General features: G+C 41.1%; 1 protein-coding gene across 4 annotated transcripts in view; it reads right to left on the bottom strand.

The window, feature by feature from the left end:
• The window catches only part of EYA3 (EYA transcriptional coactivator and phosphatase 3), a 102,532-nt gene that overhangs the window by 8,162 nt on the left and 78,925 nt on the right, over positions 1 to 15,445 (bottom strand). For all 4 annotated transcript variants that reach the window (XM_004705058.4, XM_013005348.3, XM_045298981.1 and 1 more), the window contains 3 exons: positions 10,982 to 11,142; positions 9,329 to 9,443; positions 7,603 to 7,724 (listed from right to left, as the gene is read on the bottom strand). In XM_004705058.4, coding sequence (XP_004705115.2) covers positions 7,603 to 7,724; positions 9,329 to 9,443; positions 10,982 to 11,142 — 398 coding nt within the window. The remainder of the gene's footprint in view (positions 1 to 7,602; positions 7,725 to 9,328; positions 9,444 to 10,981; positions 11,143 to 15,445) is intronic.

The following is a 15,445-nucleotide window of genomic DNA, read 5'->3' as shown; positions in this document are numbered from 1 at the left end:
GCTTACAAACTACTGTTCAACTTACTCTTTTGTTTAATTCTTAAAGTAACCCACTGAGATGGGCAGCACTCTGTTTTATTGCTTTAACAGAACTCAGAAGTTAGTGATTCAACCTAGATCACAAATAAGCTGATAGCTGAGCCAGAATTTGGAGTTGGCGCTCCTGACTCGTCGGGGCTCTGGCCCTTGTGCCAAGATGCAGGGAATTCTGAGGGGAATTTGCTAGGGCAGGAAAGGAAAATGAAAGCGTCACACAGAAGCGTGTCCATGGTAACTAACAGGCTAACAGCCATTTCTCTCCACTTCTTCATTTACCAGAAGCAGCCCTAGGGGTGGGGCTTGTGTCATCCAGTGGGGAAATCCAAACAATGACCCATGTGGCAGGATCATGTGTCACAACTGAAAATTCCCCACTACTGTATTTTCTAACTACAGATGAGCTATTACTGTGTATACTCGTGTATAAGCTGAGTTTTTAATGCAGTTTTGGTGGTAACATTAGGTGCTTCGGCTGATATTCGGGTTGGCTTATACTCGAGTACATAGGGTACCTCACTGAAATGGACCATGTGTTGCTAGTGCCAGCAGGTCAATTCGGACTCCCAGACACTGACCAACAGAGCACTGCACTGCCCTGCTGTCCGGTGCCGTCACACAACTGTGCTCATGTGGGGACGGGCGAGTGAAATCCACTGCAGACAATTCTGAGAAGCATGCTAGTGTGCCACACTCAAATCTCTCGCACCAGTAGCTAAAGCAGTCACAGGAGGTAGTGCCATGGGCAAGACTATTGGCATCAGTAAAAAGGAGGTGATTTCCTTTGCTCTTTCTTCACTATCTCTTCTACTGAATTCCCTGCCACTGTCATCAAGGAATCTGGTCCTAAATCTGCTCCTTCTTCATCCTGCTCCCTTAACCTTCTCATGCTCTGCCCGTGCGTCTTGCCAGATCCAGTGGCTTAATGCCACGGTTCCTGTGTGAATAAGAAAAAGGTGCCTCTTCCTCAAGATACTCGACTGCCATCTGCTGGAAAATTGTGATAATAAATATAAAAATACACAAATTTAAGACGACTGCAATGTAAATGACAAGAACTGACAAAGTCATACCCAGAAGCCTTGACTGGTTTATCTGAGCAATGCAAGCCTTTGATAGCCGTAGCCCATTTGTCACTTTAAAATAGGTGCACCAGTCACCTCAGTCAGACACCAGTCCTGCCTGGTCTTCAATCTTCCCGTTCCAATACAAGGCTTGGCTTAAGAGTATTTTGGCCCCTCCCTCATTTCTTTGGGGAAAGGAGCAAGAAAATCATATTCATTAGACAAAATGTAAAGCTGCTTCTGAACCTGGCCTCCATGTGGGTTTATATGTTTCTCTCCTTTTTGGGGATCTATAGGTGCACAGGGCAGGTTTGGGGTTTACATTCAACAATTAATACACATTTTGTTCCAACTTACCCATTTCAATCCCTTCAATGTACCACGCTTGTCCGTTGGGCTAACATTTTATAATAGTATGACTATGTCTTGTCGTCTCAGCAGATGCTTAATCAGTGTTTGCTGTATAAGTGAATACTAATCTCATACATTTAGGGAGTTGTAGTCCATGTCCTCAGGCCCAATTCAGTCTAAAACATCAAAGAATTCCACTAACATCAAGCTCTTCTAATGCTCTGATTCTATCCTAACATCTGCCAACCTCTGCCAGACCCACAGCCTAACTTATGACCAGTCTACAGGAAAAACCAAGTCAGAGTTTCGGCTTTTCCCCTAAGACTGGGCATGTCTCAGACCTTGAGGACCAGGCCTTAGAGATGCTTTTAATGCCCTGGAGTGCAATCACGATGTTGGAAAATAGATTTGGAATTTCTCCTCTAAATGATGAGGGGACTAAGACAGTTATGAACAGTCAAAGTCAACAAGACGCTGCAAGAAAACACGACTCTAGTATAGTTGGTGAATATACATCCTTATTTACACACTTCTCTAAACTAGTCTGGAGATGAGCTTTCCCGTGGGGGAGATGAGGTCAGTGAATATAGTCAGCTTACCAAACGTCAAGCATTTAAAGCCGGTGAACTGCAAGACCAGACCAGACTTTGGAGAAAATGAATTCCTGGGCTTCCCCAATCAAAAACACGTCTGACATTTTCAGAAGTGATTCTGAGAGCTCAATGTCCAAGATCACAAAATGGTTATTAAGAAAGCCATAAAATTTTGAGAATCATTTCCAAGGAACTGGAAAATCTTTCCTTTTCTAGTTCCCATTTTACAGTATTGGAAAAGTGAATCCTCCAGCCCCCAACTGTGGTTACCATGGCACCAGGCACCCCTGCAACTTCAGAAATTAGCTGTGGATGAACGCAGACAGAAGAAAATCGCCACACAAGCACCTTCTTGTTGGAGGGAACAGCATCTTTCCATTAGCCAGAACACCCATGGAGAGCCAACACTTCACGCAACAAACATGACAGGAAATGCAGCTTTCAGGTGTGGACACGCAAGGCTTTCAAATACCCCCTCTTCCTAAATCCCTTGTCAATGACTACACAAATGCCTGCATCACCACCTAGCTTTACCAAATCTTAGAACCTTTTATGAGTACTTCAGGCTGAAAGAATATTACCAATACCCTACCTACTGCCATTCTTCTTGCTTCCTTTTTCTCCATAAACAATATAGGGTATTGGTCTGAATTGCTCAACTTTTGTATAAATATTACACAATATCCTTAGGCAGATGCAACTTGCTTTGCATGTCCAACTTTGCTTTTCATATTAATCCTTATGCAAAATATGCAGTTTTAGTTCTTTCACTTTTTTAGTAAACAAGGGAGCTTAAAAAACTGTGGAACAATTCCTTATCATTTAATTCCGATTTTCCATGAAGTCCCTTGTACTAGTCCATAATTCAAATGTATGCATGTCTCCATTTTCTGTTTATAGTTAAGTGCAGGTTATTTTAATTGTTTGCTATTACTAACAAGTTGGGCTAAAAACTACTTATATATGTCTCTTTGGACGCATGACAATTACTCAAGGGCAGAAGCTGACAATTTTCTGTCAAGGGCCAGCAGTAAGTATTTTAGGTTGGGTGGGCCCTATGTGCTCTGCCTCAGTGAATGAACTATTACTGCAGTGCAGAAGCAGCTATGCAAATGCACGGCCATAGCCATGCACTGGTAAAACTCTATACAAACAGGATCTGACTTAGGAACAGCAGTAACCAGATACCCATTCTCACTCACTGCCTTTGAGGCGATGCCGACTCCTGGGGACATACAGGACAGGGTAGAACGGCTTCTGTGGGTTTCAAAGAATGCAGTTCTTTCAGGGAATAGAAAGCCTTGGCTTTCTCCTTCAGGGGGGCTGGTGGGTTTCAAACATGACTGTGTGGTTAGCTGCCCAATGAGTAATTCACCATACTATTCTAGAGTATATGAGGGGGTACCCCCCCAAAAAAACCCATGCTCATTTGTTGTTGTTTTTTTTTTTTTTGATGTGAGGTGGATAGTGCATTTGGAGATTGTTCTACCAGGTCAGACTGTTAATCAATCTTTCTATTTATAGGTTCTGAAAAGATTGCCTAACAGTGTGTGACAAAAGAGGCCTACATTTGCGGCAGATGGGGGATTGGTTTTGCCACCACAACAATGCAGCTGCTCATGCAGCCACCTCAGTGCACCAGTTTTTGGCAAAAAATGGCATGCCTTTCTTGCCCCATGCAACTGACTTCGCTCCACGCTACTTCCTTTTGTTTCTCTGAATGAAGAGGGCCATGAAAGGACAGCGATTTGATGACATAAAAGACGTGAAGAAAAAAAAATGAGGGAGGTGCTGTCAGTTATCCAAACAGAGGAGTTTGAAAAATGTTTCAAGAATGGAATTGTAGATTTGCCAAATGTATTAAGTGGAATGGAAAGTACTTTGCAGGTGATAAGGTTGTTTGGTAAAAAAATTTAAATAGGGTATGGAAAAAAATTTAAATACATACCTTTGAAAAAACATTCCATTTTTGGGGCATACCCCCCTGTATATATCTAAATGATTTATCATTAAAACAAAAAATGACTTGCTGTGGTCTGATGTATGGCTAGCCCATGTGTGCCAGGATAAAACGGCGCTCTCGGATGTCCAGTGTGGAGTTTGGGGAAGAAAGTAGATCCTGAGGCCTTTCATTTGAGGTGCCTCTGGGGAGACTCGAACCTCCAATGCTTCTGCCAGCTGAGTGTGCTGACCGCACAGCGCAGGACTCCCTGCTTGTGCATCTTGATTCTTTCCGGTTGACGAACTCAAAAGGCTTGTATCTACTTTCACTCTGATCTTCAGAGTAAAAGGTGCCATTTCCTTAACAAAAAGCTTTGCACACTGTAGGGCTTAATTTTTTTCAATCGGATGTGTGCAAAATGTATTACATTTTAATCTGCATTTATTAATTACTGGTGAGGCTACGGAACTTTTTGTTTACTGATAATTGGGGTTTCCTCCCTTGTAACTGTTCAGTTTTTTTGGCCCATTTTCCTATTATGCTGTTTGTTGCTTTTTGATTTGCAAGAATTCTTAGAATCTATATCGGTGGTTCTCAACCTTCCTAATGCCATGACCCTGTTGTGGTGACCCCCAACCATGAAATTATTTTCGTTGCTACTGTTATGAATCGGGTGACCCCTGTGAAAGGGGTTATTCAAAACTGCCCCCCCCAAGGGGTCGCGACCCACAAGTTGAGAACCACTGCTTTAGCCCCAACCTGAATTTGTTCTAGGTGCAAGGATCCCTTGTTTGTTCCATGACAAAAATTCCTTCCCTGGCTTTTTAAATATTGATGGACGTCTTTTCGTTCTTGCTCATTGTTGGTATTTTAAATCTTTACATAACGATTGTGTTATCCTTACCACTTCATTTCGTTTTTGTTCTTTATTGTTTCTGTTGGGTTTACCAGTTTGTGAGCACAGAGGAGTGGATGCACAGAGATAATAAGTGATGTGAGGGTTTGTAGGGGATGTAGGGCTGAGTGGGTGGGAGATGGGGAGAGAGGATCTCAGGAGTAAACAATGAGGGCAGGAGGGTGAGAGAGCACTGGAACCGAATGATTAAACAACTCATTTTAAAGGTGATTTAATCATGGGGGAAAAGACAGAAAATGTTCTGAAACTGATTGTACAATGCTTGACATGATTGAATGATTCCATTGTTTAATATGTGGATTATGTGCCAATAAAACTGGGGTGGTGGGGAGTGCTTATATTAAAAATTTAAAAAAAAGATGTACAGCCTTGAAAACTCCCGGGACAGTTCTACTTTGTGGTACAGGGTGGTAGGAGTGAGAAATGGACTTGATGGAGGTGAGTTTGGTGGTTTAGTAATCATGTGCTGTGCTACCAAAGTGATACTTCTTTTTTGCCTCTTGTGGATGCCATCACTAACTCTGGTCGTGTTGCATTTTGAAGCCATGATGTACTTCATGACAATATTTTTAAAAAATTAAACAGATGATACTACAACACTCAAAAGATGCATGATGTACGAGACTAGATGTTCAGCTTACAAGCTGAAGCATACACTGTTATACAGCAAACATTACAGATAGAAAGAATAATATCTATATAAGCCAGTAACAGGCTTTACTACAACCATTAAGACACAAGTTATCTATACACTATACTATTATACATTTGGCAGCATAACATTGCTTTGCATGCAAGTCATGAGATACATGTATTGTGTGGGGAGAGGCTAAGTTCTGTACCTAGTATTCTCTGATCAGGGTATCTGGACTCTATTAAAACCTCACAGGACTGTGGCTGAATATGTGCTTGGGCATTATTTGAAGAGATGTTATGAAGTTCATGACTCTATACCTTGCTGTTTCTCTTCCTTAACTTGCTAAATATGTTTTCTTTTCATGGAGAAAACTGATCACCAGGTATAGACTAAAAAGTACATATCCAGGGCAGTTTTCAAAGTCCAGAATACTCTCTCTTGGTACACTGGAGGAGGAAGCTGAAGGATTTGGAGAGAACGGAATGTTTGTCATCACTCTTCCCAGAACACAGGGATTGGTGTGAGACATTCTGCTGGCTCCTCGGCTGAACAACTGGTTAATGACTTCCAAGTACCCACACTCTAAGGTGCCAATTAATTAATTAAGCAGATACTTACCGAGTATCATTTCATATACTTGGTACTCTAAAGTAAACTTTTAGGGTAAAAGTGCATTCACTACACAGTGTCATTTGGTTTTCACAACCTACCTGATGGATCCTCATTTTACACGAGACAGTGAAGCTCAGGGGCCTACGTTAAGTGCTAGTAAACAGGGGTGTCAGGATGTAAAGCCCGGTCCTTTCAGTTTTTAATCTAGTGCCTTTTCCATCATACTACTACACAATACTCTTTCTGTGGAAAGAAACTTAAAATGAAGCAAAAAAGGGATTTCTAAATTCTTATAAAAGAGCTTAAGTTTAAAATTCAATGGAATTGGATTTGAATCCAGTTTATGTTATTTATTAGCTGTTATTGACAAGCTACGTAACTGTTAAATTTCAACGGCTTACTCAGGAGTATCAGAGGCTCTGTGAGGATTGTAGGTATTATATTGAGATGTATGATCAATTCTAGCCTTAATGCCTATGGTTATAATCACATTTTGGAGGGAGCTCTCTGTCATCTAATCAACAGGATTAAGGTGGGGTAGATGAAGTCTTCACTTTACTAAAGGGTGTGAATCTTTTGTTTCCTTGGGGGTACGGTCTGCTGAAAGACAAGATCACGCCTCCATATAAAACAGCGATCTCAGAAACAGGAGGAAATCCTAGGTTGTCACGGAATAAGAGCTACCAGTGGAGCACAGTCTAGATCTCTGTCTCCTGTGGGGGCCAAGACCAGAGGCACCAGAGGCTACGACATCCAGACCATGTGAAAGAAAATAGTTACAGCACCAAGACGATGAGCCTGTGAGACAGAGATGCAGGCTGGCTTCCTGGCCCATGGAAGCAGAGGCCAAGGGACCAGGTGACTGACAGAGACTTGGGTGCTGGCTGAGGAGAGATGGTGCTGTGGGCCAATGACTGTATCCTTAATGTTTCTGAGCCCAGGTTGCGGTAACATGTTAACTACCCTACTGCCTGTGAGTTCTGTTTGGCAGTTGCAATGGATTATGGAACCCAGCAGAAAAGTGGAGTCTTGTGGGATGAATGGTTGGTATAAGAATAGGGGAAAGAAAAATGGGGGTGGGAGTATCTCTGACCTCTGCCTTTTAAAATCTTTTGACCTCTGTCTTGGGGCAAGTGGGTGGTGTTGGAGTCTCCTCCTCCCTTGTGTAGCCAGAGAAGGTCAGATATGGCCCTTGTGCTGTTTTACATGTATGTAGCACAGAAGAGCAGCTCTGGCAAATAATAAATGCATCACGAAACATGATCATTGTATTGTTACCAAACTGTACACATGAAAATGTGAACTGGTAAATGCGTTATATAAATATACTCTGGTAACAAGTTAAAAAAAAAAACGAAGGAAAAAAAAACCAACAACAAAAAATAATAAAGGCATCATAAGTAGTATTGTTTTAAGGGCAAGTGACAAGAAAGAGAAAAAAAAAATCATACCAATTTTGGTAGCACTATAGATGTTTTCAATAGGAAATATTTCTCCTAGTCCATATAAGAGAACTTTGGCGAGAGCTGGAACCAGCTGGGTGGTAGTGATCAGAACATTTACACAGTTTTTTCTGGAAGAGAAAGAGAAAGAAGTTTTAAAAAGGTAAAAACTAACCTTAGAGCAAAAAATTCACAAAGGTCAGTTCTCTAGGAGAAAACTATTAAAAATTAACCTTAAAAGGCATAGTAGTTGTTCAGTGTCAACACTCAAAATTACTGTTCTAAATAATTCATATTTGTTAGTATTCTTTATTTAAAAGCAAACATTAAATTCGTTTGTATCCCTCATAGTCTTGGTCTTATTCGATCATTCTAGTTCACTAGGCCTTCCGGTCAACACTGCGAATCTGTGCTACTGATACTGTATTACAGAGAAACAAACAAGCAGAGAGCTTTCAGTAGCTGTGCTATTTCATGAGTGTAATTCAGCCCGTGAGTGAGATAGGAAGCTTCTCTGCTCCGTACACAGTAACAACAGATTTACTGCATACAGCCTTTAACTTTGCTGGATACCTACCACGTCCTGTCATGGAATCACTTGTTCTAGTAGGCTGTGCACTTGGAGTTACTACACTGACAGAGTGGCAGGAAGGTATTCGTGTAGATATGACTGTATTTCTCATTCTACACGTTAAACTGAAATCTCCTCATCTGCTTATAGTACCAGTTTTCTTTTGACTTGTCTATCCTTAAGTTGGTTTGGAACATTTCGTGGAACTTCCTGTGTTTGGTACATTTGTGATATGTCTCCTACATGTGTTCTGTGATATACTAGGGCCATCTTTTGGCCTAGAGATTATGGGATACTAAGCAACAAAATAACAACAACAAAACAAAACTAAGGGCATCATTAGTGTTATCCTAAAGGCAAAAAGTAAGATGACGGGAAAAGAGTTTAACAAATGTAATTGTTAACACTTTAATGTGTGCTCTAAGTATAAAATGATTTTGCCTCTATCAACCTAAATACAGTTCTGCATCACTGTGGCAGTTACATAATCTGGTGTCAATCTGAAGATTCAGAATGAAGGGGTGGAGTCTAGGCTGTCAATCAGGTCACAGCCAATGCGGCCTCTGTGTGGGCATGGCCTTCTCCTGAGGATTCTGGGAACTCCTGTATTCCTCCCTGGAGGCGGGAGACTCTCTCTCTCTCTGCTTACTCCCCTGGAGACTCTCTACTGACAAGGCTCACTCCCTGCGAGACATCCCTGTGGAGAAGCCACATGGAGAGGTGCTGATGGATCCAGACCTCTGGAGCTGGAGAAGCCACACAGAGACCCCTGCCGGCGCTAAGATGCTTACACCAACACTGGATCCACAAGACTTCCCTCCCACTAGACTGTGATCTTCCTGTATTTGGTGTCATTGCATGTGTTTCATGAGTCTGAAGAGGACTTTACAGATTGGTATCAGACATAGGGGCTAATATCGGACTTAAGGACTTGCTCTGGACTGGGCTGTTTTCTCAATATTCATCTGCTCTTGTATATAAAGCTCTCTCATACACATATGAGTGTCTATGGATTTGTTTCTCTAGTCTACCCAGACAAACACAATCACTTAACCCAGGGCTACTTAAACCTTCCCCCTTGCAACCTATTTTGCCTGAGACATTTGCTGGGGGAGGAAAGAGTGTGTCTTGGAGAGGGTGAGATCGAAAAGTACCATGTCATACCTGGACTGGATGAGAAGTAAAGATTTTAAGGCTGTTCCTAACCAGGAATCTGTTAAAACTTCAATTTCTGCTCTTAGTCTCTGCAATGCTTCCTTTCTTTGTGGGCTGAGGAGGCCTTTGGGAATAAAAGCAGACACATTTATTACTTTGTCAACATATCCTTGCTGACACTGAAGAAGCAATTCATAAATTCAATCTAGAAATGGTGTGAGTCACTGAATTACTGAGCTAGTCTATTTATTTCCACAGAGAACCCCTCTGAGCAGCTGGCAGGTTTGAACTGCTGACCTTGAGGTTAGGAGTCCAATGCTCACCCAACAATGTCACCAGAGCTGTTTTAATGTCTTTCTTTCTTAAGATGCCAAAGCCTAGGGATGAAATGGAACCTGCCTAAGACTGCACTGAAAGGTGGTTGCTTTCGATCTCAGGCACTAACTCCCATAGTGACTAGCTGACATTCTGAGCTGAATGACCAATTCTCTGAATGTCATTTACTTGTTACGTATTTTGGAAAGACTTTAGCAGATTAAATATGGGATGGGACCAAACAATTGGACATGAGCAAAACAATTAATCTGATCAAAGACACAGGACTTAAAATAAATTTGACTGAATTTTCCATAGTGAAGGTAAAAAGAGAGACCATGTATTTTAAAAGCCAATGGCGTTTCTGTGAGTAGAACTAGGAGTAGTATTTGTTCTCAGATTGATGGGTTTGCGATGCAAGACTAGAATTAGGTTTACTTAATATTTCTGATAAAATGAAACAAAATAAGACAGTATAGTTAAGTAGTACATGATGTGGTATTTTTGTTAATCCACATTTTGCAAAACATAAGTGGAAATTACTTTTAATCTGCTTCACTGAGTGCTACACATCACTTTCTTCAGGAGGTCATGTCTAGGAACCATCCCGGGAAAGGACCAGAGAACTGGGTTGTATATGGAACTAACAGAAGAAAGACGCTTGTCTGTGAAAGAGGAAAGGTAGAGACATGGAGTGGCAAACATAACAGGTAACAGCTCTGAATTGTGAGAAGATCTAATCAATAAAAAAGGGACTGAGTCGGGGTCTGAAATCCTTGGAGCTTATGATTTTTATCTGGTTCACGAGGGCTGAAAAGGAATGAACAAACCCACTCTTCAAAGGCCTGTTTCTAGTTTCGGCTCCACATGCTGTGGTGTGGTCACTAATGTGCTTTGTGACAATAGTAAGGTGACCCCGTAACTCCCACATTTGTTATTATTCCTATTAAAAGTGAGGGGTTTAGATTTGATCTCAAATGCCTCTTTTAATTTTAATAATCTAAGTAATTAATTCTAAATAATATTAGGCACAGTGGCATCTGACACTTGTATTTCTGGGTAGAAAGAAATTTTAAGGTTCTTCAAATCACAGTACAACCTGTAATACCACAGTATTACAGTAGATCACCAGGTCTTTCTACTTGTGAACTCTGGGTGGATTCGAATCACCACATACAACAACAGGCCTCCTCTCCCAAAGAATCTGAATTAAACCTCCTATTTTTAAACAGTTTAAATGGTACTTTGACAAACATTTATAAGCAGTTGCCAGGCAGATCTAAGGAATCCTTGAAAAAGAAAACAGGAAATCACAAACACAATTAGACTGCTTGTACACGAACTTACCACCCACGTTGCTTTTATGCTTATCATAGATTTCTCTCACTTTTCGGTAGCGGAAAGCCAGTTTCCTCATCCAGTCCACACCGCCTTGGACACCCACTGAGGAACCATGGCTACCACTGCCTCCCGAGCCACTGAAACCATCTGTTGAGAAACTGTAGTTGCTGCAGAGAGAAAGGAAGGATGACAAAAATGAAAGCCTGTACTGGATGGGACTGTTGGCTGAATGCCACCGAAATTCTATCCCATCTTGGCTAATCATCAGGGCTAATGGCTTTGGAAATCTTGACCCTTATTTCTGTGTGTCAGAGTCCAGCTTCCCTTAGCCCTCTATCTCCTTCGTAGTACCTCTATTAGAGAAAAAAGGCGGAAAGAACAATGTGAGCACCAGCATTCCTTTGAGAACCTTAAACAAAAAATGAATGGCAGTGAAAAGCAAACAATAGAAGTTAAAGTATAGAAAGATGGAAGGTAATAACCCCAAATGCTAGTCATATGAAGATGACAGGGATGTTTTTCTTTAGTATACCGAGTCCATGGGCCACTGCGGAACCCTGAGTATGGACTGAAACAATGCAGTGGAAATGATGTGAAGATTTTAGAGACTAAGCGTCTCTTGCTTTCACCCGTTTGGCACTTACTCTGGAAGAATTCATTCTGTGAGAACACTCATGCTGTCACATGAAGGGACTCACCAGAGAGAGAGAGACTGAGACCTACTGCCCCCAGAGGGTAAGCAGGCGCTCCAGCTCCAGCAGAGGTGTCACATGACTCTACTCCAGCCGCACTGTGATTACAACCTCAGAGACTCTGACTCTGAACTACCTAGCGCAGCCAGTCTCGATTTCCTGCACCACACTAAGTAGGAGGTGCAGGAGGATGTTCAATGTTGTAAGTTACTAGTGATTTGTCATAAATTAATAGATGACTAACGCTTGTACATTCACACAGACTGGGGGGAATTAATAGTTCCTCAGTAAAGATTTCAAAATGGGCAACAGCTCTCTTTCTGCTTGGCCATTGACACATAATCCAGACCGAGTAAGACCAGGAAACTTAAGAGGCCAGGAGGGCAAGCATGGAACATCCAGGAAGGAAGCAGGGGTACTACCAGTGACACGCCTCACCGCTGGCGCAACTTGGACAAATATTATCCAGGTTATGTTGGGATAGTTGTAATGAGGCAATAGCACCTGAAGAGGAACCAGCGCTTCTGCCCAACTGTCAACCTCAATAAACTGTAGAACCTGGTCAGTGAGCAGACAAAGGTAAATGCTGTCACGAATAAGCCCTGAGTCACTCCCACCACTGATGAGGTGTGATCAGGAAGGATAAGTTCCCAAAGCAGCCTGTCATCATGAAGGCCAGGTTTTTCAGCAGCACTGAGAGAAAATCAAGGGTGTTTGGGCAGGGAAGATTATATGTGGTAGCTTGAAGCTACAAGCAAGTTTAATTAAATAGTAAATGCTAATAAATAGAATTAAAGACATCTCGATTCTGTCAAAAGTCAAAATACTGTTCAATGAGTAAAGTGTGAAATTCTTAACCGAAGAAAATAAAGCTTCCAAGAGATAAGATATTTGCAGTTAACCTGAAATAGCAGAGAAAAACACCCTGGGTAGAGTTGATCATAAACTTCCTTAAGCCAGGCTTTTACTAAGAAGTCTCTGAAGAGCTCTTCACCCAAATACAAAAAAATTCACATTCTTTTTAAACCCGCATAGCACATATTCGAAGACAGACCACATGCTGGGGCATAGTCAAATCTGCATAAATTTAAGCACATTGCTATCATACAGACCTCTCTCTCTGACCGCTGTGCCATAAGGCTGGAAATCAACAAAAGCAAGACGAAGAAAACAAGAGCAAACAATTGGAGGATAAATAACTCTCTATTGCAAAAGGAGTGCATACTAGCACAGATCAGAGATGAAATCAGGAATTTTCTAGAAACCAACGAGAATGAGAACACGATGTACCAAAACTTATGGGACACAGGATAGGCAGTTATCAGAGGAAGTTTCATAGCAATACATGCACACCTGAGAAAGGAAGAGAGACTCATGATTGATATGCTTGCACAAAATTACAACAACTGGAGCAGAGTCAGCAGGACAATCCTACTAATAAAAAAAGAAAATAATAAAAATCAGGGCTGAGATTCAGGAGAGGGAAAATAAGAAAACTATGGAAAAAATTAATGCTGCTAAAAGTTGGTTCTTTGAAAGGATAAACAGAATCGACATACTGCTGGCAAACCTAAACAAAGAAAGGAAGGAACAAATTTCAATAGCAAGAATGAGGGATGAAGCAGGGGACATTACAACAGACTCTAATGAAATCAAAAGGATAATTACACAGTACTAAGAAGGACTGTACTCCAATGATTCAACAACTTGGAAGACATGGAAAAATTCTTGAAAAAACAATCCCTCCCTAGACTATCCCTGATGGACATCAACAATCTTAACAGACCCATAGCAATAGAAGAAATAGACAAGGTCATCAAGGGATTACCAACAAAAAAATTCCCTGGACCAGATGGCTTCACTGGAGAATTCTACTACGCATTCAGGGAAGAACTGACACCAATCCTACACAAACTCTTCCAGAACATAGAAAAAGACGGCAAACTCCTGAACTCTTTCTATGAAGTTAGTATAACTCTGACACCGAAACCGGGCAGGGATCCCACAAGAATTGAGAACTACAGACCAATATCCCTAATGAGCATTGATGCAAAAATCCTTAACAAAATACTGGCTAATAGAATACAAAAGTATATAAAACAAATAATTTACCATGACCAAGTGGGATTCATACTAGGGATGTAGGGCTGGTTCAACATATGAAAGACCATTAGTATCATTCGCCACAGTGACATGAAAAATTTTAAGAACCACTTGATAATATCGATAGATGCGAAAAAAGCATTAGACAACATCCAACACCAATTCCTGTTTACGATACTCAAGAAGATAGGAATGGAAGGAAATTCCTAAATACAAGCTATACATGGAAAACTAACAGCCAATGTGGTAATCAATGGAGGAAAGACGAACACAATCCCACTGAAAAAGAGGACCAGATAAGGATGCCCCATGTCCCCACTCTTATTTAACATCGTACTCAAGGTCTTAACTAACAACATGAAGCAAAGAAAATACATCAAAGGTATTCACCTGGGGAAGGAAGAGATGAAACTATCATAATCACAGATGATATGATTTTATATATGGAAAAATCCCAAAAGCTCCACAAGGGGAGTACTGGAAGCAATAGAGGAGTTTGACAGAGTGGCAGGATACAAGATCAACAAACAGAAGTCCATCGGACTGTTATACACACCAGAAAAGACCACAGAAGAAGAGATCAAAAAGGTGGTACCCTTCAAAATAGCCGAGCACAAATTGAAATATCTAGGGATATACCTGACTAAAAGAACAAAAGATTTATATGAGGAAAACTACAGAACACTATTACAAGAAACCAAAAGTAACCTCAACAAATGGAAGAATATCCCATGCTCGTGGATTGGAAGACTCAATATAGTAAAGACGTCAGTTCTGCCCAAGGCACTATATAAGTGTAATGCAATCCCGATACAATTACCCTCATCTTTCTTCAAAGTACTGGAAAAGCTGATTACCAACTTCATATAGAGAGGGAAGAAGCTCAGAATTAGCAGATAACTGCTCAAGAAGGACAGCGTTGTAGGGCTTGCTTTACCTGACTTTAGCACGTACTATACAGCCACAGTGGTCAAAACCGCACAGTAATGGTATAATTATAGCTACTCAGACCAATGGAAAAGAACTGAAAACCCAGAAATAAAATCATCAACATACAGACAACTGATCTTTGATAAGGGCCCCAAAAATATCAAATGGGAAGCGGATATCCTCTTCAACAGTGGTGCTGAAAAAAATGGATATCTACCTGCAGAAAAATGAAGCAAGATCCTTACCCACACCATGCACAAGAATAAACTCAAGGTGGATCACAGACCTTGAGGTAAAACCTCAAACTATTAGGGCCATCAATGAGGGAATTGGGACACACCTGAGAACTTTGACACAGGAAATACATAGGCTATCGGAAATATAGGGAAGGACACAAACACAGGTGTATCACAAATTGACAAGTGGGATATACTGAAGATAAAACACCTGTGTACATCGAAAGAATTCACCAAGAGAGTAATAAGAGAGCCCACGGATTGGGAAAACATCTTTAGCAATGACCTATCAGACAAAGGCCTTATTACACTTCTAGCTTCCAAAAAGAAAAAAACTAGTTGCCCACTGAGGAGGTGGGCAAAGGACCTGATAGAAGTTTCACAAGGGCAGAAATCCATATGGCCAATAAACATCTGAGAAAATGTTCCCGATCATTAGCCGTAAGAGAAATGCAAATTAAAACAACAATGAGATACTACCCAACACCCTCAAAGATAGCCCAATTCAA

This window comes from Echinops telfairi, unplaced genomic scaffold (genome assembly GCF_000313985.2).
Source record: "Echinops telfairi isolate 266 unplaced genomic scaffold, ASM31398v2 ScPeMD7_7457;HRSCAF=8495, whole genome shotgun sequence".
Taxonomy (NCBI): domain Eukaryota; kingdom Metazoa; phylum Chordata; class Mammalia; order Afrosoricida; family Tenrecidae; genus Echinops; species Echinops telfairi.
Note: the sequence above shows the minus strand (reverse complement) of the source record. Positions and strands in the feature narration are given on the sequence as shown.